The 26,681-nt window shown below is 41.8% G+C and overlaps 1 protein-coding gene across 2 annotated transcripts in view; it reads left to right on the top strand.

The window, feature by feature from the left end:
* The window catches only part of LOC113920616 (protein POLR1D-like), a 43,040-nt gene extending 17,682 nt beyond the window's left edge, over nucleotides 1–25,358 (top strand). Inside the window, exons 1-3 of one of the 2 annotated variants that reach the window (XM_035726882.1) lie at nucleotides 5,846–5,920; nucleotides 9,775–9,849; nucleotides 23,592–25,358. In XM_035726882.1, the coding sequence (XP_035582775.1) occupies nucleotides 9,833–9,849; nucleotides 23,592–23,856 (282 nt within the window). In that variant the 5' untranslated portion in view covers nucleotides 5,846–5,920; nucleotides 9,775–9,832 and the 3' untranslated portion in view covers nucleotides 23,857–25,358. Of the gene's footprint in view, nucleotides 1–5,845; nucleotides 5,921–9,774; nucleotides 9,850–23,591 lie in introns of those variants that run through there. The other variant, XM_027590868.1, reaches the window with a different exon arrangement.
* Nucleotides 25,359–26,681: the final 1,323 nt, after the last annotated feature.

Genomic DNA, 26,681 nt, shown 5'->3' with positions numbered 1-26,681 from the left:
TGTCTCTGGTATGCACTGTCTTATCAAAGGACGGCATGCCAAACTTCAACCCTCACTGAAGAAAGCTGTGCAGGCACACTTCAGAGGCTTTATACTGTCGTTTTTTTCTTTTGTACAACTGTCGTGGCTTGCTTTCTTTTTTGCATTTTGAATGACTATTTGGTGAGAGTTTGTGAATTTTATTTTATATTTTGGCTTTTGTGGCTTTCTGCTAGGTTTTCCTCTCCTTTACCAAATTCAGGCAGCTGCCATGTTAGTTTCTCTTTGCTTTCATATTGGCTCCCTTCCACGGCCATCTTTCTAGATGTTAAACACTTTTTTTCGTGCAGTTTTCTTTTCATCAGCTTCAAGGCATCTCTTCTCTTAAGAAGATAACAAAATGCTTTCATTGATTAAAAGAGCTCAATAATAATTTTGACCTTAGATTCTCTGGATTTATTTCTCCCTACTAATAATTGAGCATGCACAGATTTGCCCTACCAAAAAGATAATGCTGCTGTTCTTAGTAGAATTCATGGGCTTTTCTAGAAAAGTTAGAATTTACTGTTTTCTAAGTTCATCCTCCACTATCCTCACCCCATCTCCACAAAGTTTTTTTAATAAGAGATGCTTTTCTCCATGACATAAAATGTACCATGGCACACGCAATTAGGTCTTATGATATAAACTGGAAATGAATCCCTGTATTTTCTGTGTGTGGCTCCTTAATCAGGATTTGAGAATAAATATCTGTAAAAGATACTTAACTACTTTGAAAATGAGGTCATTTCATTTTGAGGCCATTCCTACGGCGAAGCGTCTTATGACCTGAGCAATAAGGTTTTCCTCTAAGAGCTAAACTAGTAAGAGGCAGCCCACATATTAACTATTAACGGAAGTGTTCATCTCTCTATAATAATAACCCACACTCGGAAGTCACCTATAACGGAAGCTATAGAGATCTGAGAATGTCAAAGTCGAGGTAGAGGGTCTGAAGTGTTACCTTCACTACAACAGTTCTTGTCAACTGAATACAAATCAATACAGTAAAATATTAGTACCTTCCCTTAAATGCCTCTCTTTCACTAGACGGAGCTTCTTGAGGTTTGGGAGCGTGCCTTCTAATAGAGTAGCGTTAAGAGTTAACTAAGATCCTGGGCCCCAGAGTTCACATCCCAGGCCCCGTCCCCATCGCTTACTGGCTCTTGTGGCTCTTTTCCTTACTTTCTCCTTACCTCTTTCTCAGTAAACTAGCCATTACATAGAGGAGTTGTGAGGATTAGGTGAAAGATACATGGTATGTAGGTACTTTTTTTGCCAGTATTACATTTCATCCTAACCCCAGAGGTGCAAGTTAAGTGCTTATTATATCAATATTCAAAGGAGACTTTCCTTGAACCTGGGCAGAAAGGCAGCCCCATATATCACAAACACACATAGGTCCCCCTGTCACTAGGTATCTGGCACTCAGTGAAATTTGTAACCCGGGAGACACCCCCCTCATGTTTTGACCTGCATCTTTGAATGCAGATTGGTGGGTTGTACCACTGTTGACTTTAAGGCAGATACTACTTTAGTGTACAGGAAGGATTTGAGCTGCAGAAGGGGCTAGAAGAGAAAAGACACATTAGCTTGTTGAACCATCTCAGCATGGATGCAGTGGATTGTACCAAAAGAAGATGTTTCCCAGAAGTGCTGTGCTTCCATTTCCCTGCTTGTTTTAGGGTTTTACTTCATGGCTCTGCAGGTTCTGCAGTATTAGGAATGGTTCTACATGGAGGCTGAATGACATTTGCAATGTTAAACCATATTACTTGTATATATGTAAATATATAGGTTTATATAGAGCATACAAGAAGTTCAGTAGTGATTCATTCATCATTTTATTATTTTACAGGGAAATTTTAAAATATTCAAAACTTGGGTTTTCAACTTTTTATGTTGAAGGTAATTAACCTTTTGGCAAATATATTAAAATTTTATCCACACTAAATGCAGTTACATATTGTTTTTTAATACTTTAGATTATTAGAACATAATAGGACACTATTTTTCTAGAACATAATTTATGGGGGCCTCTGGGTGGCTCAGTTGCTTGAACGTCTGCCTTCAGCTCAGGTCATGATCTCGGGGTCCTAGGATTGAGCCCCACATTCTCTCTTGCTTTCTCTCTCTTTCAAATAAATAAATAAAATCTTTGTAAAAAAAATAACTTACGTAAAAATCTTGATTTTAACAGTATGGTGATTTTGCCAAAATCAAGGCAAGAAAATAAATCTTATGGAATAAATACATAATATATGAACGTATATCTTTCTGTATCTTTCTGTATATATCCAAATATTACCAACTCATAAACAGAATTATCAGTGTGTGCAATAAGTTAATACTATCATCTCTGGTGTTTTGCTGACTTTCAGTCATTTAAAAAAACATAGCTCGTCACATGTTTTTTATTTTTATTGTAATGAAGGTATATTGAAAATGGTAGGAGGAATGAATATATTTAATAGCTTTTAGCTGATTTTATAACTTGTAAATATTTTGAAATATGGTGTGTGTGACTTTATTTGTGCCTTGCTGGGCCTAAGAGAAAGGAGTGGTAGTAACATCTGGTGTGGAGCACACAGGAGATGAGGAAAGTTCTGCAGAGAAGGTAACACGTGATCTGGATGTCTGGTGACAAGGATGTGGCTGGCGTGCACAGCAGTTGGAACAGAGAGTGTAGCCTGAGCAGAGCTCCACCCTGTAATAGCAGATACAGTGCCACTGTTGGGCTGGGTGTCCCAGCCCAGCTGGGCTTCTGGACTCACAAAGCTAAGGCCCAAGAATGTGGTAATCCCAGCGGGCACATCATGTCTGGCAAGGCCTCGGGGAGACAGGCCAGGAAGCTCTCACCGCGGTCTCCGGTCTCTGTTAGCTTGCTCAGACTCCCAACACAGTACTTTTATTTCAAAGCGCAATTAGCATCTCCACTAAGAGACGGAGTTTAGAGAAGAGAATGCGAACAGAGACGAATGAAGTGGGCTTCGCCCATTCGCATAATGATGCAAAAGAATGATATTAGAAGCCAAACAAAGGTCATTTCTCTGTGGTAGCACACAAAGGAAAAAGTGTTTTCTAGATAGGAAAGCTTGCTGAGATTTTCAAGCAGCCCTAGAGGATGAAAGACCTTCATCCTGACCAGAAAGATTCCAGCTGTGCCTCATTCTGAGCACTGACGCGGCCTCTTCGGTCCCCGTCTAGGCATTTCCGCTGTGGTCTGATACTCCGTCGCGCCCAGGCTGCGGTGCTGGTGTGCCCCTGTCCCCGCCTGGCCGCCACAGGGGTGGGGGCTCAAGTTGCCCACGACCATCGGCTCCTGTCATTGCATTTCTTTGCCCTGTGACATGTGACCTCACTGTCGTGTCTTCATCATCCTTGTCTCTTCCATCTCCCCCAGCATCTCCTCCTCTGGCTACAGATACAGCATTTTTACTTTTAAGTCCTTGCGTTGTTGTCCTATCCCACTCACACCCAGAACCCATTCATTCCCCCAAACTTAACTGAGGACCAGCCGTGTGCCAGACACAGGGAAAACTAGAGTGAAAAAGACCAACCTCCTGACCTCTAGGAGTTTGGCCAAGTAAAAAACACCTTTCCTCTGTCTTGTGCTTCTGATCAGAATACTCTGATCAAAATGAAATACTTTATCCTCATAACAACCTTGTAGGGTTATGATCATCAAAGTAAAAAGCAATCCATGTTTGATTTTTCCAGCATTGCTTAAAATACCACTTCCTTCTTATTTTCTGGTCTGTGTTGGCATGAAATCATCAAGTTTTGTTAATCCTGCATTCAAATTCATGCTCCTCCATTGACCTCTGGTGTTTTAGCACCATAAGTTGTTTTGAAAAACGAAGCAACTTTTCTCATATCTCCCCCTGTTTTGTTATAAATATATACTGAGGCTCCCTCCCCACATTCCCCTAAGTAATCCAATATTTATTTCTAATGTACACATACAGGTCTTTATTTGATATGCAGTCCCTACTATAAGCCTCTATAGGGAAGGGCCTTGGCTCACCAGATAAATCATATTACAGAGCATGTGCTTGATAGAGGTTGGCCAAATTTAACATAATCTACAGAATTAACTTCTTGTGCTTCCAACTTTTAACTATAAATAATTCTTTTCATTTCCCAAATGATCTCAATGTTCCTATTGAGTTTTACCTTTGAAATCCTTAACCACAATTTGATTTTTCTTTCCTTTCTTTACAGCAGATAGGTGAACCCAGACAATTTGATGTTTTCTGAAATTAAATAAGGATGGCCTGAATTTCTTCATCTATATCTATAATCAGATTACTGAATAATACAGAACCCACACTTTGTGCTATGGTTTCTGCCAATCCACATGGTCACTCAACTGCTAATTACTGCTGACTGATTATGAGCCTGTAGGCAGATGTCCAGGAGTGATCCAAATCATCTGTCCCTATTTTTTTATCAGAGTGTTCTGTGGTCTGACATCAAATTCTTACTGAAGATCAAGCAAATTTTTCCATTTTTTTTTTCTTCAAAACTTACTACTCCATGGGAAGACATTGAGATTGCTATAGTAAAGTTGCTTTTAAATTTTGCCCAGTGCCCTGCTGTATGTGGACGACCTGGGCGTGAGCTGGTGGCCTTCCGCACTGATGATACGCTGGGCCTGGCAGGGGCCTTCTGGTCAGCAGCGGCCAGTGGTGCTGCACTGGTTTCTGCCCATTTTCCGAGTCTTTGTGCTTGTCACCAGGTTATGCTTGTTTGAACACAAGACCCTCAGCTAGTCTTACACGACATTTGAACCGCTTTTCCCATCCATCACGTGACAGGTACTGTACACTCAGTTGATCAAAGGTAGCTTTTCTCGTCATCTTTTTTTTTGAACTATAATGATACATACAGAAAAGTGTACAAATCCTAAGTGTACAGCCTGATAAGTAGTCGGAGTGAGAGCACTGTGTCACCAGCACTGCGATCACAAAATGCAACGTTGGCAGCACCACAGAAACCGCTTCGGACTCTCTCTCTCCTTTTTTTCCCTGTGTTTTTTTTGTTTTTTTTTTGAACAACTACTTGATGTTTAGCTTTTCTGATCTTATTCCTTTAAAGATCTCATTTTCTCATGTTCTCCACTATTTAATTTGCCACCTGTCAATCTCTGTTGTTTGATTTCAGTTGCCTTGGTTTTCTCCCTCCCCTTTCTGTATACTGATGGAGTTAGTTCACCTGGTTGATTTATGTGAGGAAAAAGAAACACAGACCCAGATAACTCAAAACTAATTTGCTCGACTTTGGATTTTAAGGTGATTTTGCACCAGATTTGCATTCCCACTTGGCTTCTATTTCAGCTGCTATTATCATCCGTTTACATTCCTTAAGCATGTGCCAGCTGGCTAATGGAATGAACAGGCCGTCCTGCAGAAGCCCCGCCAGGAAGGAAAACTGGGTGGAGACCATACACGCGTGGATGGTGGAAAACTGAATTGCAGTTGGTGCCTGTGCCCAGAAAACGGTCTGCTTAATGAGCTGGCTTTCTTGGACTTTTTGTTTGCATCCAACTGTATATTCTAATATAATGAATTTGTTTTACAAAGAAAGCTTTAGGATGTTGAAGAATCTCAGTATAAAAATTACCCAGAACTAAATTTGTGTCTGAATAATTGTTTACTTCCTCCAGTTCTCTGCGCTTAGTGCTTCCATATCTTCCTGCTGCTTGCTTTTCTTGTATTTTAATGCAGCTTACACTTCCATTTCATCCTCTCGTTAAATAACTATCTTGTTTCCTGAGGTTGATGTTTCATAATCTTTGATGATTTAAGCCTCTGGGATAACGTGCAGTAGAAGCTGGCTTTGCTCCTTCCTTACGCAAGAATCATTAGCAGGACTACCAGGAAAAACAATAGAGGCCACAGTAAGTAGCCAAAAGAACTACCTGACTTTCTCTTCTTCTCCCCTGAATTTCGAAGCCTGTGTTGTTATTTCAAGGCCAGAAGGCGCGATTGCTAGGGATCGTTCTTTTCCTATTTGGAAGTAAAGCCCTGCAGACGGAGCTCTGGCAGGGCAGGAGAATTCGGGGTGGGAGGTGGTAGCAAATGCTCAACATTCTTCGGGCAAAATAGTGCAGAGTCCTTCCTTCCTCTGCCTCTCGCCTCTCCGGTTCTCCGAGTGAGTGCAGACTCAGCAGCAGCTCTGTTCAGCCTCCCTCCTCTCCTTCATTTTATTTTTTGCCTTTAATGATAAAGGGGAAACAATTCCTCAGGACTTGCTGTGCACACATTTGTGGAGAAGATGGGTGGTAGAACGGGAAGCTCAGAGGATATGTAGCCTTAAACCTGTGCAGGGGCTGTTTTGCTTCTCCCTCCTCTCCCCTTGCCCTCCCTGCTCCATGCCCCCCTCCCCTGCCCCCTTCATCCCTTCTCCCCCTCCCCTACTCCCTGTCGTCCTCCCCGGCCTCCTCTCTCCCCCACAATCCCCTCTCCCCTATTCCTCCTCCAGGATCACTAGCCGCGCTGCCTTGGGCAAGTTAGGCCGGATACCACTTTCCTCTTCTGTAAACTAGTCACCCTAACTATGTTGTCCTGTTCAGATAGGACAGCACTTTGCCAAAGGTAAAGCTCCATGCCAGCGTTCCTTAGTGTTAAACCAATTACAAATACCAAACGTGGTAATACCCCAGCCTGGGCAGTGGGGTCCCACCTCCCATGCTTGCTGGGGACTGAGCGTGCCCCACCCCGCTCCACCTCTCCTGTCACAAGTGAATTCCTTCTACCCCGGCAGCCTTTCTCATACCTATACCTTCTTTTCTCTTGGGTTGTGGTTGTAAGTCAGATCTCTGAAATCATGGCCGAGAAAGTTAATGATAATGCTGGAGAGGGTTTTACATAAGATCAAAACTATATAAAAATCAACCTCTGGGGCACCTGGGTTGGTTGGGCATTTGCCTTCTGCTGGGGTCATGGTCCCAGGGTCCTGAGATAGAGCCTGTGGGGAGCTTGCTTCTCCCTCTCCCTCTGTTGCTCCCCCTGCTTGTGTGCTCTCTCTCTCTGTCAAATTAAAAAAAAAAAAAAAATCAACATCAAACTCTTGAAGGTGCCTAGAATATGGGCTCGGGATCTCTGCAAGGTCTTGGACTGAGTATTGTTTTCTGCAGATGTGCAGCATTTCAACTGTATTATGACACAAATGGGCTTTTTGTGGGCTGGTCCAAGACAGCTAGGTAAACATTTTAACATGGGTTTTATGGGAAAATACATTATAGTTTATTTGTGACTGATAGTTTGTTCATAATTGGGGAACTGCCCGAACAAGGTTTTCCCTTAAGATTTTTTAACTTTCTGTTGTCAGGAGAAGAGATCTAAGTATGGGTGGATCTAAGTATAATGGATTCCTGTTTTTATTTAGAAACTACCACACTTACTGATGGGAAGGGGGAGGAGGTGTATTTAGAATATTTTTACGCTTTGATTTTTTAACTTACATCTGTGAGGGTGAAAAAGGATCTTTGGAGCTAGAGAGGATACATTTTTCATGAAATACTGGATGAGACAAAGGCCTCAGATCACATCAATGGGATGTATTGTTATTGTAAAGAGATGGGAGAAACAATATGTAGGGGCCAAGGGCAGGCTGCCCCACGATGGGCCACTTTGCATAAAGATTATTTTGAATTCATGAAAACCCAGCAGATACAAGAAAAAAAGCTCTCTGTCTTCCCCTCAACTGCCTAAATTTACTTTGTAAAGGAGAGCCTGTACCAGGAAGAGAGCTATTAACAGAGACTTGACCTAAGAAACTGATCTGCATAATAGGGAAACCTCTTTTTCCAAACATCTCCTCTCACCTTCCTGCTAAAGGCCTTCCTCCCCTTTGGATCCTCAGGCCCTACCCCTCTCCTTAGCTCATTCATGTTGCCTCACTGTCTTTGCAATTTCTTGTCTCTATGGATTCCCCTTCTGTACACTATTAAATTTTATTTTCTCCTGTTAATCTGTCTTATGTCAGTTTGGTTAAGTTCAGCTCAAGGGGGCCATAGTGCAGAGGAGGGTCTGTGATGATCTGTGGTAAGCAGATGCACTTACCTATTCCTGATGCCAGGAGGCTGGGCTGTGAAACACAGTCTGACTGAACAAGTCCAGGGGGTCAGAGGGCACATCAGTTGGTCAGTGTTTGGTTCTTTGCTGACCTGGTCAAGTGGGCTCTCCAGGATGGAGCAGAAAGTGTCCAGCTGCTGAGTCAGCTGAAAAGACTTTTTTTTTTAAAGAGCTTACTGTTAATGGGAGTTTATTTAAAAATGTGTAAATTATACAAAAATAGCCAGATAGATTTGTTGAAGATCAAGAGGGTGATGAAATAGTTTGACAGCATACTAAATAGAAATATGGAGGTGAATACCAGGAGAAACAGATTTTTGTTAAGGGTTGAAATTGGATTTTTTTGGTGAGTAGAGAAGGATGATGTAGAGGACTGCTACATTTTATTATAAGTCTTTAAATAATATTTGCTTTTTAAGCTATGTGCTTTGCTAAAATAAGAATCATTATAAAATATTCATAAATGTTTGCATCATTTGAGGATTATGTAAATTGTATCCATAGTAGTGCTATAATAGCATAATTAAATGTTTTTATATAGAATCAATGTGTAATTACCAGTTTCAGAATTTTGTGATTAGATACATAGTTCTGTCTTTGGGCTGTATTTGTTTCCAACTTTATGCCTCTCTTTTCTTAACTTCAGTACTTATATGTCATAAGTACTAGTAAAGTCAGGAATGATCATCTTCACATTTTACTACCCATAGCACCTGGCACAGTAGCTTGACATAGTAAAATCTCAGAATATGGTTGATAAGTACATTTTCTGGAATTTTTTTTCAATATCTTTCTAAAAATTGCACAAATAACACAGATTCACTCTAGAAAAAATAGAAAAGCAAACAAAAAAATTAAAAATCACCCAGAAACTCATCTTACCATCTTGATAACACCCCTCCAAATGTTTTCTTATGTAATATATACATGCAAATAAATTTGAAATAAAAATTATCCAGGGGCGCCTGGGCGGCTCAGTCAGTTGAATGGTTGAGTGTCTGCCTTTGACTTAGGTCACGATCTTGGGGTCCTGGAATGAAGTCCTACATGGGGTTCCCTTACTTGGCAGGGAGTCAGCTTCTCCCTCTCCCTCTGCGCCGCACCCCCCCCCCCTTGTGTGCACATGTGCACGCAAGCTCGCTCTGTCTCAAAGATATAAAATCTTAAAAAAAATTATCCAATACACACTGTACCCATGTTCTTAAGATACTTAAGTAGAATTTTTAAGTCAACAGGTATGTATTATTCTGAAGGCTCTTTATCATGTTGCCAAATTGTCCTCCAGAAATGTTATATCAGCTTCAGTCCCCATTAATAGAACAAAGAGTATTCATTTCTCTCACTAACTAAGGGGCAGAAACATACTTATCCTTGATGGGTTCATTATTATTTCTTAGAATAATAATACATTTGAAGGTTTTAAATATGGATATAGCTTGTCATTTTGTCTTTAATTTTCAGTGCTTTTCCCCTTCATATAAAAAGTTTCTTCTTAATGTTATTTATATGTTCAAAACTATCAACCATGTTTTTTAAATTTTAAAAATTTCTCCCCAATTTTGAAATTGTATGCTTCGAAAGCTGTTCATTCTGCAAGATCATATATGTGGAAAGAACTGATTTTTCAGAATTTAGTGGAGTGACTACCTCTTAAATCTCTTCTTCTCCCCATTAGGAAAGCAATTGAAGAACTGCTTAAAGAGGCAAAACGTGGGAAAACAAGAGCAGAAACCATGGGACCTATGGGTTGGTAAGTTCTTGAGTAATCTTCCTTAAAGCAATATTAAAGAGGAAGTCTTGACTGGAAATGTGGATATGTAAATCTTTTAGCAGCCAGAGGGAATATAAAACTGTGCCTGTGGAGGAAATCACCCAGAGGCCAGCAGGAGAGTGGGAGCCCTGCTGAGGGCCAGCACTGGAGGAGCTCTGAGACCCTGAAGAAGAGGGCAAGGGGTATGGAAAGGAGAGTAGCCCTTAAGGGGTCTTTAAGATCCCTTAAGCCCTTAAGATCCCCAGGAGACATGTAGATATGACTGCCCAAAGGCACCGTGTGAGAGTGATATTATATCAGTGTCCATTGTTTAAGGATCTCTGTTTTAATTATAGTCCTTAGTAAATTGAAATTTCTTTTTAAAATTCTACTTGTAAATATTTTGATTATATGACAGTTCAGCTGTGTGGAACTAAAGTTTGCCTTTACAGTTTCTACATATAAAACAGAGCTCTAAAACTTAAAGTTTAGAAACAAAGGAAGAATTTAACCTTAAGAATTTAGTTTTAAACATTTTTAAGCTTTACTTTAGCAATAACGCATGCATTCAATAAATATGCTGATTTTAGATCTTTTATCTAGAATATAGAACCCACTACAGTGGAGGATTGTGGGTGATTAAAAAGAGTAAAATGTAAAAATGAGATAGGAGTAGAAACTAGGCTTCAGAATATACCTCATTCTGTAGATTTGACTCTTAGAACCATGCACATGGTTTACATAAAAATATAAAACAAAGTTAAACAGAGGGAAAAGGCAATCCTTAAAAATCAAGCAAAATAAAGCCAATAGACCTAAAAAGCCATTTAGTGGATGGCTTAGCTGCACATAAAGGAACTCCTTCATGTGATCTGAAATTGGACTCTATGCAAAAGAACTACCAAGAAACCTTAAGTTGTTTTCAGTCATCATATGTCAACAATACTGATGTTTTTCTGAAACTATCATATAACAGAATAAAGCAAAGTAAATATTTATATGTTGTAAATACCCAGATCTCCAGTGTCAAAGAGATAAAGATATAAAATCAAAGTAAAAACATATAATCCTACATTTGAATTGGAAATAACAGTACAAAGCCATGCTAGATTTTCTCTTTAAAAAACAAAAAAAGAAAAGAAAAGCTTTTTCCAGCTCTGTTCATGGAAAAGTGCTAGAAATGATGACCACCCACTCAGTAGCAGTGAGTGCCCCTGGCATCCAGATTGTTCTATATAAATACCATTTCTCTCTGAAAGAAGACCAAGAACCTTAGAGAAATAACTGACTGCAGATCGGAGGTAGTGCCTGGAGTTCACCAGACAGCAAGTTAGAGGTCACTGTCCCCAGGACTGCCCTCACTTCTTACACCGCTGCAAATTCAGGACGTTCCCCACAGTACCTTCAACTTCCTTAAGTCACTGATGGAATCATAATTTACAGAAAACTATGATACTGACAGTTACCGTTTATTACAGGGAAAAGATACAGAATAAAATCTGCCCCAATAAAAGGCATAAAGGGCATTGTCTGAGAGGGTTCCAAACATGAAGCTTCTGTTTGTCCTCCCCCCATGGAGTCAGGACACGTTACCCACCCAGCTTATCAGGGAAGCTCACCCAGGCCTTGGTATTCAAAGTTTTTATTGGGATTCCATTACTTAGGCATGATTGATTGATTGTTCACATGGTTGATCTCAGTCTCCAAGTTGACCAAGACTTTGTGATCAAAGCTCCCACCCTAAATCATGTGGTTGGGTTTTTTTTTTTTTTTTTTTGCAGGGCGGGGGGCATGGTCAGCTCTTACTCTAAGACCATCAAGTGGGGCCTGTCCCATCCTAAGATCCAAACAAAGACATTTCTGTCAGATGTGACATTACCTCCCAGAATTGAGATTACCTCCCAGAAGCCAGACCTCTCTGTGGGTAAGGCCAAACTCTTACTACACAGGCAAGAAATGTGTAAGAGGATCCAGAAAGTGATGTCAGAAAGACTTAGGAAACAACCTGAAAGGCCTCCCACCACATGGGATAATTTGATCACCAAGAAGAATAAAGCTATAATGATTGAGATACCTAAAACATGTTAAAATCCATAAAGTCATAATGATAATCACAACAAGAAGCTTAATGAACCCTTTTGGAGAATGCTATGGAACCAAATCATTATTCATAAAATTGGCAAGTAGAGAAGAAGAATAAAACATTTATCCTGTTCCCTGTACAAATTATACCTCAGAGTTACCAAATAATTGATGAAAGAAAACTTCCTTGTAGAACTGTGTCTATTAAATGTACAAGGACTACAGAATAAGATCGTCATTCGAATTCTTAGCAACGCAATAAGAAAACAATCTGATTTAAAAATGGACAAAAGAGTTGAACAAACACTTCACTGAAAATGACACAGGATTGGCCAATCAGCATATGAAGAGATGCTCCAAACATTAGTTATCAGGAAGATGCAAATTAAAACCATAGTTAGTTACCACTATACATGCACTAAAATATCTAAAATTAAAAAAGACTGACAGTACCAAATAAGGATGAGGATGTAAAACAATTAGAACACTCACACATTGTTGGCAGAAATGAAAATTGTACAGCCATTTTGAAAAATAGCTGGCTGTTTCTTATACATTCACCATAGAGAGTTCTTCTAACCAATTACCAGAGAATTGAAAACTTAAGCCTACATAAAAATCTGCACAGTAATATGCGTTGCACTTTTATTCATGATAACTCAAAACTGGAAACAACCCAAATGTCCGCTAACTGATAAATGGATAAACAAATTGAGGTTCTAGCCATATATTCAGTGCTACTCCACAACAAAGAGGAACAGAAGCAGACAAACTGCATGAATGAATCTCAGGGACACCCTGCTCAGGGAAAGAAGCCAGACACAAAAACCTTACACAGTGTAAGATTCCACTTATGTGGCATTCTAGAAAACCCAGAACTGTAGGGACCAGAAAGGAGATCATTGGTTGCCAGGAAGTGGGGGCAGAAGGAAGGGATTTACTGCAGAACTCTGTGGATGACAGAAACAGTCTACATCTTGATTGATGTGGTGATTACATGACTTTGTACATTTGTCAAAACTCTTCACACTGTTACTTAAAAAGGATAAATTTTATTCTGTATGAATTATACCTCGTAAACCTGATTTTTAAAATAAAAAGAATGTCCTCATTTTCAATCCCTAAGGACCCACTGGTCCTAGGCAAAGGTCACTGGCCACTAACCTGACCAGATAAGGAGTTGCTGGGGACAGTTCTGGGACAGGACAGGCTGACCACACCTGAACTCATTAACCCATCTCCGGCCATGAAAAGATGCAGTAGGAAGAGCACGCCACCATTTCTGGGATATCCTTGTCAAAAGATTGAACCCAAATCTGATCAGATCTCCAGTTAGAACTACTAGTTCGCAGGAAATAGCGAGGGCGGAGGAGCACATTAACTGACACCAGAGGGACATAATCACAAAAATCCAGTATGTGGGGAACTCTACAGGACAAACAACCCAGTTTTTTTAACAAATTGCAGAGAAAAGAAGGAGGAGTATCCTATGAACTAATAGATTTGAGACACATCAAATAAAATGTATATTTTATTTGGATGCTTATCCAAACTAACTATAAAAAGACATTTATGAAACAATTGGAGTATTTGATGATATTAAGGAATTGTGGATTTTTTAGGTGTGATAATGGTTTTGCTATTATTTCATTTTTTAAAGCTATTATCTTTCAGAAATTCATTCTGATGTATTTATGGATGAAGTGATAAAAAATGAAATAATCCAGTGCGAGTCAATCTGTATGTAACATATGTATGTAATCATCTTAGATTCAATAAAATACCCTCCTCGTGGAAAGCTGGTTATACAAATGTGGTGAGATAAGATGTCAGGAAGCATTTGGCATTTTTCCCATCATGCAACAGTCGGTCAGTGTTAGTTAGATCTGTTCTTACCTTCTTACCAGCCCTCCTCTGTCCTTTACAGAGAGAAAGGTGCCTCTACTCAGGTGAATCAAATTAGTACAAATTTGGTTAGGGGCAGGCTGCTTAGGTGTTCAATATAAAGCAGGACTTCGATCAGGTTGACCATAGCCACTGGCCCAATCCAATACCATGTGTGAAAGAATCAGTGTAGAGCTAAATCATGAATTCGTGGCTTGACAAGTAAATAAGAAAATGTCAGTCAGGATTCTTGCTATGTTAGAAGTGTTCAAGGAGATCATTTGCTTCTAGGCAGCTCTCCGGATGGAAGTCATTTATCCTGACAATCTTTCTGCCCCTTACTGGCTTAGTAGAACTTTCTGATAGTGAAAGAACTAGTTTATCAGTGTTAGCTCTGTTTCCCCTGGAGAGAGTTACCACATGTACAGGTCATCTTGACATTTGTAGGAGTACTGATGTGCACGTTGGGCATTATATCAGTAGGTCAGCAGTTCCACAAAGTTGTCAAGGACCCAGGTCGCTTCCAGTTTTAGGATGTGATGCTTTTCCACTTGGCCTAGTATGGTGGAAGCCATTCAATCCCATTTCAGTTAGCAGAAGGGAAGAAAAGAAGGAAGGCGTGCCTCCCCTCCCAGAAGTTGCCTACACCATTTCTACATATATGCCATTGGTCAGAATTTCTTTTCATGTTTTCACCCAGCTCAGCTACAAGGTCAGGAGTTCAGTCTTTTTTTTCCCCAGGAAGTCATGTGCCAGACAAATATGTGGGGTTCTTTTACTGTAGAAGAAAGGAAGAACGGATATTCAGGGACAACTGGCAGCCTCTTCCCATGAAGGAGGGAGAAGCATGTTGAAAAGGGAGGAAAAGATGGCAGGCCAAGTAAAGCATTCCAGACTTAGAAGAGGCAGATCCTGGGAGAACAGTATGTGAAACTTCCAAGTTCCCATTAGTCTACAGGATAAGAATTCCTGCTGACATAGCTGTTTTCCTCAATTGTCTTGTAATGGTGGTCCCCGACTTTTTGGTTTTAGGGTCCAACCCTTAAAAACTGTTGACCACAAAGAACTTTTTTTATGTGGGTTATCACTATTTACTGTATTTGAAATTAAAATTGAGCAATTTAAAGGATTTATTTATTAATACATTTAAAATAATAAGCCTATTACATGTTAAAAGAAATAATATACCTTTTATAAAAATTACTATATTTGCAGAAAAAATACTGCGTTAAAGCGATATTGTTTAATATTTTTGCAAACCTCCTTCATGCCTGGCTTATAAAAGACACCTAGAATTTCATGTATGCTTCTACAGTCTGTTGTTTTGATTAAAGTATATGAAGAAAATCCAACCTCACACCAATATGTCTTTGGAAAAGGAAGAAGTATTTCAATAGTCTTTCCAGAAAATTATGTTATCCTTTAATCCTTCATCAAAACTTTGCAAATAACCTTGAAGAGTGGTAGTTTCTTAACGTTCTTTTTAATAATGTAGACTTTTCATGTTTTGCTATAATAAAATCCCTTCATCTACCTTGCACCTTGACTGGATCTTCTCCTCATACATGATTTTGTAACATCATGCATTGGTCATCTCAAAAATGTTGGTTCACTGAGTCATCCTCCAAATGTTAACACATTTCATTATATAATATTAAAAGAATACATTTGTAAGTATCACCACTAATCTCATCAGAAAAGTCTTTTAAATGTTGGGAACTTGTCAAGTGCACAGTTTTCCAAAAGTCTAATTTTCTTTCACTTGAAAACTCAAGTTTTATCATTGTCACTGAAAACTGTGAGTTATTTTCCTTGAAGTGACAGGCTCAATCACATCTGAATAACCAGCTAGTTCACTTGCAAGTCAAACATTCACACAAGTTCTCTTCCTTGAGGCAGTTTTTGGTTCAGTACACCCAGACAGATACGGGCTATGCAAACGGATCTAGCTGAGGGACAGCCATGACTTGCATCTGCTCCCTGTTGCTGAGACAAAGAACATCTCCCCCATCATGCTCATTCTGGGAGATAACTGGTTTTCCATCTGTTTCTCTCTCTCTCTCTCTCTCTCTCTCTCTCTGTGTGTGTGTGTGTGTGTAAATAAAAACTTTTAACTACTAATTCAGTGGTTCCCAAACTTATCTGCACATTTGAAATCATCTGGGAAGCTTCCCAAAATACTAAGGTCTGTGTCCCACCACCAAAGATTATTAGTTTGGGTACGGCCTGTGCTTTGGGGTTTTAAAAAGATACCCAGGTGATTCTAAAGTGCACACAAATTTGAAAACCACTGTAACAATCCCTATATATTATAAAGAATGAAACCAACCTGCTCTGCAGAATTCAGAGCATTCCCACACCTCTCCCAGGGGCAGACAGCTCCATAGCACTCGGGTAGCCGGATGCTCAGCCACGGGAGTCCCAAGCTCCATCCCGGTCAACACACCTTCTTGGACAGATCTTAAAGGAGTAGACAATCTGTTGCTTCCTAGTGGGCCATGGTCTGTTTTTCTAAGCATCTGGAAGACCTTTGTATTTGCTTTAAAGTTTAAAATAGAACTAGAGTGCCATTTTTTTTCCTCCTGGATATTCCATGAAAAGATCTTCGTGAGGTAGTTGAGCCATTGCCAGAAAGAGATTGCTGAACTAAAGTAAATGCCACGGAATGCCATTTTTTATTTTATAAAGAAAGAGACCATTTGGTGCTCTGTACTTCCATGGATGTATTTCAGCAAAAGAATCTCTTCAGAAGCTGTTCTTGACAGAAGCTTCAAGGGAGCTGAAATATGGGCCCATATGACTTCCTTTTAGTCAACATAAAGGAATTTATAAGCACAAATTTCAGAAATTCATCTGACTTCATTGTCCACAAAGCTGTTTTTATTCTAGTCACTTTCACATCAGCTGATCTGTAGCCCAATGTAATTTTTTAGTCCAGTGCTTGCAGAACCTCAGCCTTATACTTGGAAAGGCTTATATTCTGGTATGAAAAGTTACAAAGATGGAGTTTGACAGAAAATGAAAATTCAGTTTTTTTAACCCAGTTTTAAGGAAAATGGCATTTTGGGTGCTTTTCTGTTTGGTGTGGTGGTCACTTTGGTGATAAGAGGAGAAATCATTTACATTGTTCTTCCATTGTATGTCATCCGCTTGTTGGTTATTTCTTGAGTCTTTATGCAGGCATTTTTTTTTTTTTAATTCATTTGACTGAGCACCAGTAAGTATATTAAGAGGCCAGGCTCAGGCAGCAGTAAAAAAGACTCCCTGTCCTGGCCTTAAAGTTGTTAATCCATTGGTGGATATGGACAAGTGAACGGGTGAGCACAATGCAGTGTACTAGAACAAGCAGGCAGGGAAGGGAGGGCTCCCATTTCAGAATAGACTCATGGACGAGGCTCTTGGCAGTATTTCAGGGCCCAGAGATTGAAAGCCTTTACAGCTAAAGAACATGGGGCCCTAAGGCCCCAGCTAGCTAATTGCTGATGAATGGATCATCATTTACTTTCTCGTCCCCAGCTTGATGCTCCTTGTACTACACCACCTCTCTTATGTGTGTTACTGTCCGGTAGCATACAGGCACGTCAGTGCTCCCTGCCCCCAGCTTCCCACATGCCTTTCAGATCCAGTTATGAAAGTGAAGCAGAGAGCCCTGCGTGTGTTAGCACTGGATCATATCGCCATGGAAATAGTGTGTGCAGCTACGGGAGTAGGAGGCCGAGGACAACAGCCTTGTCGTCTCTCTTAGGACACCACCATTCACATAGCTGCTTCGGAGCTTTATCTTCACACATCCTCTGTTCCTCTTGGTAGTCTGCTAAAGGGCACAAATACGTAGGCAGATAGCCCGGGATTTATCTTTGCTGCAGGACCCAGCCTAATGCAAGATTCTCAGACTTTTAAAAATCAATGGTATACGTATATATGTACACACACGCCAACCCTACTTTTGGGTCCAGCGTTGGGGAGCGAGTATGCTGAAAACCTACCTTGGGCCTCAGGACTGTTGTCCACGAGTAAATAAGGACTAACAGTCAAGTAATGGCGGTTGTCACGCTATAAAAGAATTTCTTGGGTAGCCACGTGCTGAGGCATTTGACTGTCAGATTATAAACTGTAGGCACCATGGGTGGTTGTGGTTGTGGCAGCATTAAACGACAAAATGAGTTGCAATCAACCGCAGCACCAAGGTTAAAAATATTACTTTACCCTTGTCTCGTGGAGTGTTTGGGGTGCAGTCGTGATTTTTCCTCAGGGTGTTCTTTTGTACTCGCATCCATGATAGTGCAAAGGACCGGACAGAGTGGAGATAAACTGCTGCTTGCCGGTGCAGGGCTGAGTGTGGCTGTGGAATAAAGGAGTGAATTGGAGAGCATCACATGAAAACTTGCTCCTATGATCCCAAGGCCTCTCCCTCACCACAAAAATAAGAATCATAATTTCCCAATGCCTGTTGTACTTCACAAATCTCCAAATCCAGCGCATTTAGGGAGTTTTCTGCCTTTGTCCCAGCCTTGTCCGTGTCAGTGCCTCTCCACTTGACACTGCATACAGACCTGCTTCGTGGTGCCTGTGCCGGACGGAGCAGCCTTGGCAGCAGGCGTGCCGACAGCCTCTTCACCTGTGGTTTCTTTGCCTCACTGCTCTGGTGACTGGCCACCTGGTTCCACCACAGCGGGTCTTTGTCTCTCTCTGCTCCTTCTTCCCCATCTGGGATGGTGTTGGGAGGGTGGACCTTGGCATCAGACCCCCTGATTCCAATCCTCCTAGCTTGGGATCTCAGATAACTTGCTTTTCTTCTCCTGTCCACCCATAAAGTGCTGGATGGTTGGAGAAATGGAACAAGGTGACATCAGTAATGCGATGGCATGGGCGATTCCTTCATGGAAGTCAGTGTTAGCGGTGTTACTATTCCCATTGGCTAGTGATTGTGTACCACTATCTGATGGGTCATATTCATGGAACTATTTTAGAATTCAACAGTGGCGGGTCTGGGGCACCCGGGTGGCTCAGTCAGTTAAGCATCCAACTCTTGGTTTTGGCTCAGGTGATCTCAGGGTCCTGAGATCGAGCCCCGTGTCAGACTCCAAGCTCAGCCGAGTCTGCTTGAGATTCTCTGCCCCTCCCCCACCTCTCTCTCCAAAATAAATAACATCTTTTTAAAAAGTGGCAGGTCTGACTCTGTAGCATGCTAGATATTACTACTTCTGTCCTTCAGCAGTAAAGACAAAAACTGTTAAAACCAGAAAGAAAAAAAATCACGTATCTCTTCCCCTTTCTGTTCTCTAAGTTGGTTTACAGTCTACTGTTTTTCCTAAGTCAAGGATGATAACTGCAAGGAGCAAGTGCCTTATTTTTACACGTTATGTTATGTCGTGTGCCCACTCAGAGAGAGAGAGAGAGAGATGAACAACTTACAGTCCCAGCCTCAGTCAGTCCGTGCGTCTCTCTAATGGCAGATTCTCCAGAAATCTACCTCTCCTGGGGCATGCAGAAGCCTTCATAGCTTCTGAGCTGACAGCTTCGGAAGTGAAGTAAAGTGCTTCCCTTTTAAAGTTTACCAGAGCAAGGATGTCAGAGCTTAAGTCTGACAGTGCTGTCATGGGTACTCTCCCAGTGCAGCTGTAAGCGGGCTCATTATACTTTATATCCCTTTATACTAAAATCAGCTCCTCCCACATGAGCTAGTATACTTTTCTAAAACCAAAAATAAAAACAACTGGCCAGGGTGAGAAAGCGGACACTGTGTGGGTCAGAGCTACAGACAGGGAAGCAGCCGCTCCGTGCAGTGGCCTCTTCGGTCCCCAACCCCGGCAGCATGTCGTGGGACATAGTTAGTGACATTATATGGTGCAGATGCCCCAGCCTCTGCTGTCGCTCCAGGGCTCAGGTTTTACCTCAGTGCAGATACGAAAAGCTCTGGAATGGTGGGTACCCAATGCTAGCTTATCATGTCATCTCAAGTATGGGGGGAATGGCACCAAGAAAGAGCTGAGAAACAAGACAGAGATCAATGAGATGAATTTTATTTTTTTTAAGATTTTATTTATTTACTTATTTATTGTGGGGGAGGGGTAAAGGAAGAGGGAGAGAGAATCCCAAGCAGACTCCTCGCCAAGCGCAGAGCCCAGTGCGGGGCTTGATCTTACTGCCCTGAGACCATGATCGCAGCCGAAATCAAGAGTCAGGTGCTCAGCCAACTGAGCCACCCAGGTGCCCCAGAAATGAATTTTCTAATAGGATGAATGAGAGGAGAGTAATTTTCTAAAGGCTTAACATGCAGAACACGAGCAGAGAAGTTTAAAACTGGGACAGACTTCAGAAATCATCTACATACCTCAGCCTTCAGTGTTACATTTGAAGAGCATCTACAGAGCTTACACAGTATTAGGAAATGCAAATTATAATGTCAAGTGAAACTTCCGAGTATAGAAATCTAACCATTTGAAGTACCAAACTTTTTTTCTTTTAAACAATTTTATTTATTTGACAGAGAGAGAGCACAGGTAGGGGAAGCGGCAGGCAGAGGGAGAGGGAGAAGCAGGCTCCCCACTGAGCAGGGAGCCCGACGTGGGGCTCGATCCCAGGACCCTGAGATCATGACCTGAGCCAAAGGCAGACACCCAACTGACTGAGCCCCCCAGGTGCTCCACCAAAGCTTTTTTTTAAGATTTTTTATTTGAGAGAGAGAGTGCACATGTGCACAAGCAGGAGAAGAAACAAAGGGAGAGAATATCCAACTCCCACCAAGCACCAGCCTGCCGCTGGGCTCCATCCCACCAGCCTTGAGACCAGGAACTGAGCCGAAACCAAGAATCGGAAGCTTAATCGATGGAGCCACCCAGGTGCCCTGAAATACCAAAACTTTTTAATTTTAACCATTTTTATGAAAATTTCTATAAAATCCCATTAACTTTTTCTTGATGGCTCAGGTTTTATTTGTTTTTAATTTTTTTTTCATTGAGAAACACCAGATAGCCTGCTCTGTTCTTGATTAGCTTCTTATCCCAGGTGATTTGAGACTTTAGAATGTTATCTTGAGTTGCTGTCAAGGAGAAATCCCTGCTATGTTAACTAATCTGCTATATATATTCTTTTTCATGAAGAGAGAGTGAATAATAATAATATAGGTCCACAGTCCCTTGTTTAAAACCCTTGAATCCCTCTAAGTTTCTAAGTTGAGATATTTTCACATTTTAGAAAGGTACGTAAGCACATCCAGTGTGCACTGCGAACGCCCCCAAGGATACTTGTTCAACACATTATAATTTCTGCCCCCACACATATGCTTATACCAAAGGGGATAAAGACTAGACATAAATAGCCCAGTGTCAGGTTAGGCCAGGTTTTGCTGCCAAATGAGTTTCAACATCATATAAAAAAAAACTCGATTTTCAAAGGTTTTAACATTTTGAAATCGTGTATGAGAAATTATAGACCCAGCAGTAACATCTATTGAAGATTTACCGTGCGCCAGGTACTATGCTAAGTGCTTTATGCTTTATCTCAATAAATCCTCCCAATGGGTCGATACTTCTATTACTCCTGTTTAAAAATGAGGAAAACTGATGCACAGGGGAGTTAAGTAACTTGCCCGTGGTCACACAGCTAATTCGTAGAGCTAGGATAGAACCCAGAGCTAACATGTACCAAATGCTTGTTATATGTTAGTATTATTCTAAGCATTCACTCATTTGATCTGCAAGCATTCCGTTAAGATAGTCACTCTTATTATCCCACATTTAACAGATAAGAAGCAATGGGGAGACTATAGAACATGCTCAAGGTTCAATCTGATAGATCGTGTGATTTCAGAGCATGTGTTCTCAGCCGGTACCATGTTGTATGAGTCTGTGGAAATGAAACAACCGGCTTCAAGGTTCAGCAAAATAAGTTCCCACACTGAAGGCTAGAGCGGTTCTCTCCCAGCGGATTTCCTCAAATGTCACTGTTAGACTCCTTATACCGTGATATTTTCACTGCAGATTTTATAATTTCCTTATATGGAATCATTTAGTACATGTACCTCCACATCTGCTTGCGACTGCCCCTCTATCTCATTGCCCTGCCTTACTTATTATGAGTATAAATAAGCACTTACTCTCATTTCTAAAGCATGTCCTGGCATGTTTGGGAGAAGTCACTCTCAGCAACCCCCACCCCCGCCAGGTAAACCAAATTCTGTCCCAGCTGCCCTTGACCCTGCACCTGGAATAGACTCTTAGGCACGACCAACATTAAAATCCCATCTCTAATGTTAAAAAAGAGATGTAACGGCCACTTTTCTTGTGGCTTGATTCTAGAAAGTCCTCTCATTCTCCGAACAGCTCTTTTGGGGGCCGTGTTGAGTCAGTGGGCCACGCTAGCTTCTGGAAGCTTGCAGCCATCCCCTCCGGCGCGGCCCCCTCTCTCAGCAGGAACTCCACTGGGTCTCTAGCAGAAGAGCTTTGTTCTCCTCGGACAAGCATATATGGTGGTAAAGATGATCTTCCATGGAAGATAGCAAAATAGAGTGGAATTCACCAGGAATTACCAAAGGTTTTGTTTTGATGATTGTCCCATCTGGCAATACCTGCCTTTCCTCATTTGTCTAATCCAGAGAAGAACTGACCTGTTTTGCCAGCACTGAGTTGGCCCACTCCCAGGAAAAGACCCCAGAACGCTTCTGGAGCTGGCTGTCCGTGTCCTCCCAGAGCCAATAGGACACATGTGGTCCATTTACTCGTACAGACGATCCTGCTTCTGCTCGAAGCACAGGGCCACAGTTGGCAAAGAAGGGCACGCTCAGCTCTTTACATTCCGTGCTGAGGGGCCCTTTTGTCCTGCTGACCAGCCATATCGTGCTCTTTGGTAGCATCAGTGTGTTGACACCAATGACGGCAGAGCAGGGCAGCCTGTCATCAATGCCGCCCAGATTGCGCGCTGCGACCCGACGCCCGGGTGGCTCTGCCTTAGGACGACTGAGCACATCACACTGGTCCGTGTGCTTCTCTGGAAGCTCCGTGAAGCCCCCTGGGGCTCCAGGGAGCTACGTGGTGTTGTGCCCTCAGGACATCACATCTTTGTCACTGCCTTTCTTCTTTGCTCCTCATCTCACGCGCTGTGGCTTCTAAACTCCGGCGCTCTAAGAAAAACAAAACAAAAACTCCACCTCTAAGGCCCAGAGGGTGGGCCTACATGAAGTGCTCCCCAACAGAACACACACTAGAGGCCTGATATGGAACGTCTCAGAGATTCTTTCAAAGGTAAAATGTGATTATGGCATTTTTATAGATTCTTTGGATAATTTTTATTTCTGGAGTAGAGCATTTAGCCCCAGCATCCAAGATATGGCAAGAGATACTTCTTTTGTTCCTTAGAGGGGGTCTAAACTTTACTCTTTGGTAATTAAAAACAAGCCACGGTCAATTTAGCTCAAAATGCAGATTATATTCAAATCCGGGCATTTATTATTCAACGAGAAAATGGAAGTGATTCCGTTCTTTCACGTTGTGGCCAATACCTATGCATATATAGCCGTAGGAAAGTTAGTGCCAAGAAGGAAGAAAGGGGTGAAGTATTCAGATAAGGTCCAGCTCGGTCATCCCCGGAATTCCAAGCCTCTTGCCTTTTCCCCCTTGTACTCAAAGTTTACACTAGGTGGCATGCAAGGAAAGCCGAACACATTCAGAAACTTGATTCTGTGGACACAGAATTCTTTGGCACGGACCCGTGACCGGTGGGTGCAGCTCTGGGGCAAGCTATTCGGTTTGAGAATGTTCTCTTTTTTCCCTCCCCAGGATGAAGTGTCCTCTCGCTGGGACAAATAAAAGATTTCTCATTAACACAATTAAGAACACGCTGCCCTCCCATAAAGAGCAAGACCCTGAGCAAAAAGAGGGCAGCAAGGAACCTGCAAAAAGCCAGAGCCAGAAAGAAGAGAACCGGAAGAAGCACAGAGGCCACCCCTACAAGCACAGCTTCCAGGCTCGGGGCCCCAGCAGCCGCTCCCCGTGCAAGAAGTGCAGCAAGCAGGAGAAGGAGAAGCGCTCCAACAGGCGATGAGGCGGGCCCCAGCCGCCGGCGCTGTTTCCTCTGGGCCAGGGGTGTGCGGACGAGCCTGTGAGGACAGGCCTTGGGCTGCAGAGCAAGCACCGAGGAGTGACTTTCAGGGTCAGTCCTTTGCTGTTGTGACAAGGAAGTGAGTCCAAGGGGACTTGCCCTGAAGGTGTTCGAGCACGTTTCAGCTCCTTCAGCCGGGCGTCCTCCTTTACATGTGTCCTGTTTTCATTCTCTCGTTTGGAAGTTGGTTTCAAAATAAACCTAAGACTTCCAAGTTTTCAGAGATTGTTATGACTAGTTCCGATTTTTTTTTTTTTTTTGGATGTGTTAACAGTTGTGGTCGTCTCTCCAATTTTCTCCAAAAAATAAAACCCTTGTAAATGCTATACGTTATCTTTTTGGATGATGAATTTAAAATTCAGAAGTCATCCCACCGGTAACCACAGTCAGGAAAAGAGGTAGCCCTTCAAGGGCTAGAAATTTACCATGAAACTCTTTGTTTTGTTTTCCTGTAAGTGAGCAATGTAGGAAATTCTCAAAATGGTTTTGAATTTAGTGTTTCATATCAGTAACCAGAGGTTAAAAAATTGGCCCTGTGGTTTCCTTGTGCATTCTCAAACTCACTCCTAAGATAGAACAACTTTTCTATATTTAATTTTTTGGGGAATATGTAAGTTTTAAGTGGTGCTTTAAAAAGAACCCTTAAAGTTAAAATTAACGTTAAGTATTTTAGTGCTATGTCTTATTTAGCTACAGACTATAATACCACTCAGTATAGTTGTTTCAGAAATCTTAATTTTAAATAAAAGTGTGTTTACAACGCCTTTTTCTGGTTTTTTTTTTCCAATATGGATGTGTGTCTGTTTTAATGTACAATTACAAACCTTTCAAACCTGTATTCTTCCTTTCATACTCAGGAAAATGTCACCAAGTACCCTCTTCCCTGGTCCACAAAAGGAAGAAGAATCTGTCTCTCTGTCCCCACCCCTCCCAGTTTTCCAAAGCGTCTAAGCTTATGCCTGGCTGCTCCCAGATAATCACTCACCACAGCCTGCTCCCTGCTTCCTGGCAGCCAAGAAAAGCCCTTTCTAAATGTTAGAAAGGAGCACATCCGAAAAGTTAGCTTCGGGGTGTTTATAAACTAGAATAGACGAAGTACTGGCTTTGCCCATCAAGCCGCTGGCCACACCCTCAGTCTGCTCTGAGCTAAAAGCTCAGGAGTGACAAACCCCAGGCTTTCTCGCTTGACCCACCGGCCCCCCACCCCCCGGCAAAGACCCCAGGGCCTCATCCTGTGACTTTATAACAACACAGCAACACACTTTGCTTTCAAACATACAAAAGGAATAGTTTGGTTCATAGGACTTTATCCAAATCCATTTATGCATTAGCTTACGCTGTTTGTGCTAAATTTGGAACGTTTTGTATTTAAATACTAGAAAGAGCATAGAGTCATGAGTTTTTGAAAATTCTTGTTATAATTAAGTGAAATAAAGTTGGATTGTATCAATTGTCTGTTCTCCGTGTTTAGAGCAAACTGCCAAGTTCATTATTCTTTAAAAGAAAATGATTATAATGAGCACATTCTAATTCTTAACAGAAGCCCCTGTAGCCTACTTGTACTGAACCTTATTTGTGTTCAAGGACGAGTGTTCTGCAGGATCACTTTCCCTTTAAAAGGAATTGTTCTGCTTCTGAAAACTATCAGAATCTTTAAAACTTTGATCAAGAGCAGCCATGGTTTCTTGTACCTAAACGTCAAGAGCAAATTATCCGTTCTTTTTCCCCATCTTGGCAGTGGATGTTGGCGAAGGTCTTGGTCCTGAGATCTCACCCATACCAGCCACGTCCTGTGTCTGCACCTACCGTGCAGGCCCTGCCGAGAGCTTCCTCGGCCTCAGTACTGTCTGCCCTCCTGTATGAGGGTCTGTGGCGTTCACACAGCCCAGCACAGGTCGAGAAGGTGAATGCAGCCAGCCTCTGCTGTTGGCTGGCTGTGGGGCCCTAGCTGGTGGCTTCTCTGGACTGCATCTTCCCCTCCTGGGAACCAAGCTGTTTGGACTGAGTCCCTAATTTAGCAGTAAGTAGAGAGGGGAGTACCAAGTGCTTAGCCCTCAGTTTTAGGAACTGCTTTTCATGCTTCCTTTAGAAAGCTACAAGACTTGAGCACAAGTGGGACTTAGCAGAATTCACTTTCTGCTTTACCGTGTTTCAGAAAGCATGGTCTCTGAGAAATGTAAACCAAAAGCAATGGTCTCCGCTGTGGCTGGTGACCTGTTAGTGTTAGTCCTTCCGAATGGCCCACCTGTCAAGGAGAGGGAGCCAGAACGGGTGGTTTTACTTAGAGCAGGCTGAGTACTGAAGAACACTTCCTCAGGTCTGATTCTGGAAGGTGGCTATGGAATTTTGAATTTGCCTGTGCTTTTTTTTTCCCCCCCAGGTGAGTGAGGTGGTACAGATCTGCCTCAAATCTACTGATAGAATTTGTCATTCCTTCATGGATTATCCATGTGACTTAGCATGGCACTTATATTTTTATATTTATATAATTCCTCTCACTCTAAGAGGACATGCCATTGTCTTTGGATCATAAAGAGTATCTGGTCCATAATCAGAGCTTATTTAATAAACATGACCTGAGGTGAATTCCTAATGAAGTGAAGCCTCACACTCCCTTAAGGAGTGCTAAACTTGTAAGTATTCTCACCAGGAGGCATAGGTCGGCTATACTGAAACTGTGGACAGTAATGCTTATTGTGTATCACCTGTGGGCCAAACATGGTAGGCCTTTTTTCCCCAGTTTTATTGAGATATAGTTAACATATATC

The sequence above is a fragment of the Zalophus californianus genome, chromosome 3, assembly GCF_009762305.2.
Source record: "Zalophus californianus isolate mZalCal1 chromosome 3, mZalCal1.pri.v2, whole genome shotgun sequence".
Classification (NCBI taxonomy): Eukaryota; Metazoa; Chordata; class Mammalia; order Carnivora; family Otariidae; genus Zalophus; species Zalophus californianus.
The sequence above is the reverse complement of the archived record's forward strand: the minus strand, read 5'-3'. Positions and strand labels throughout refer to the sequence as shown.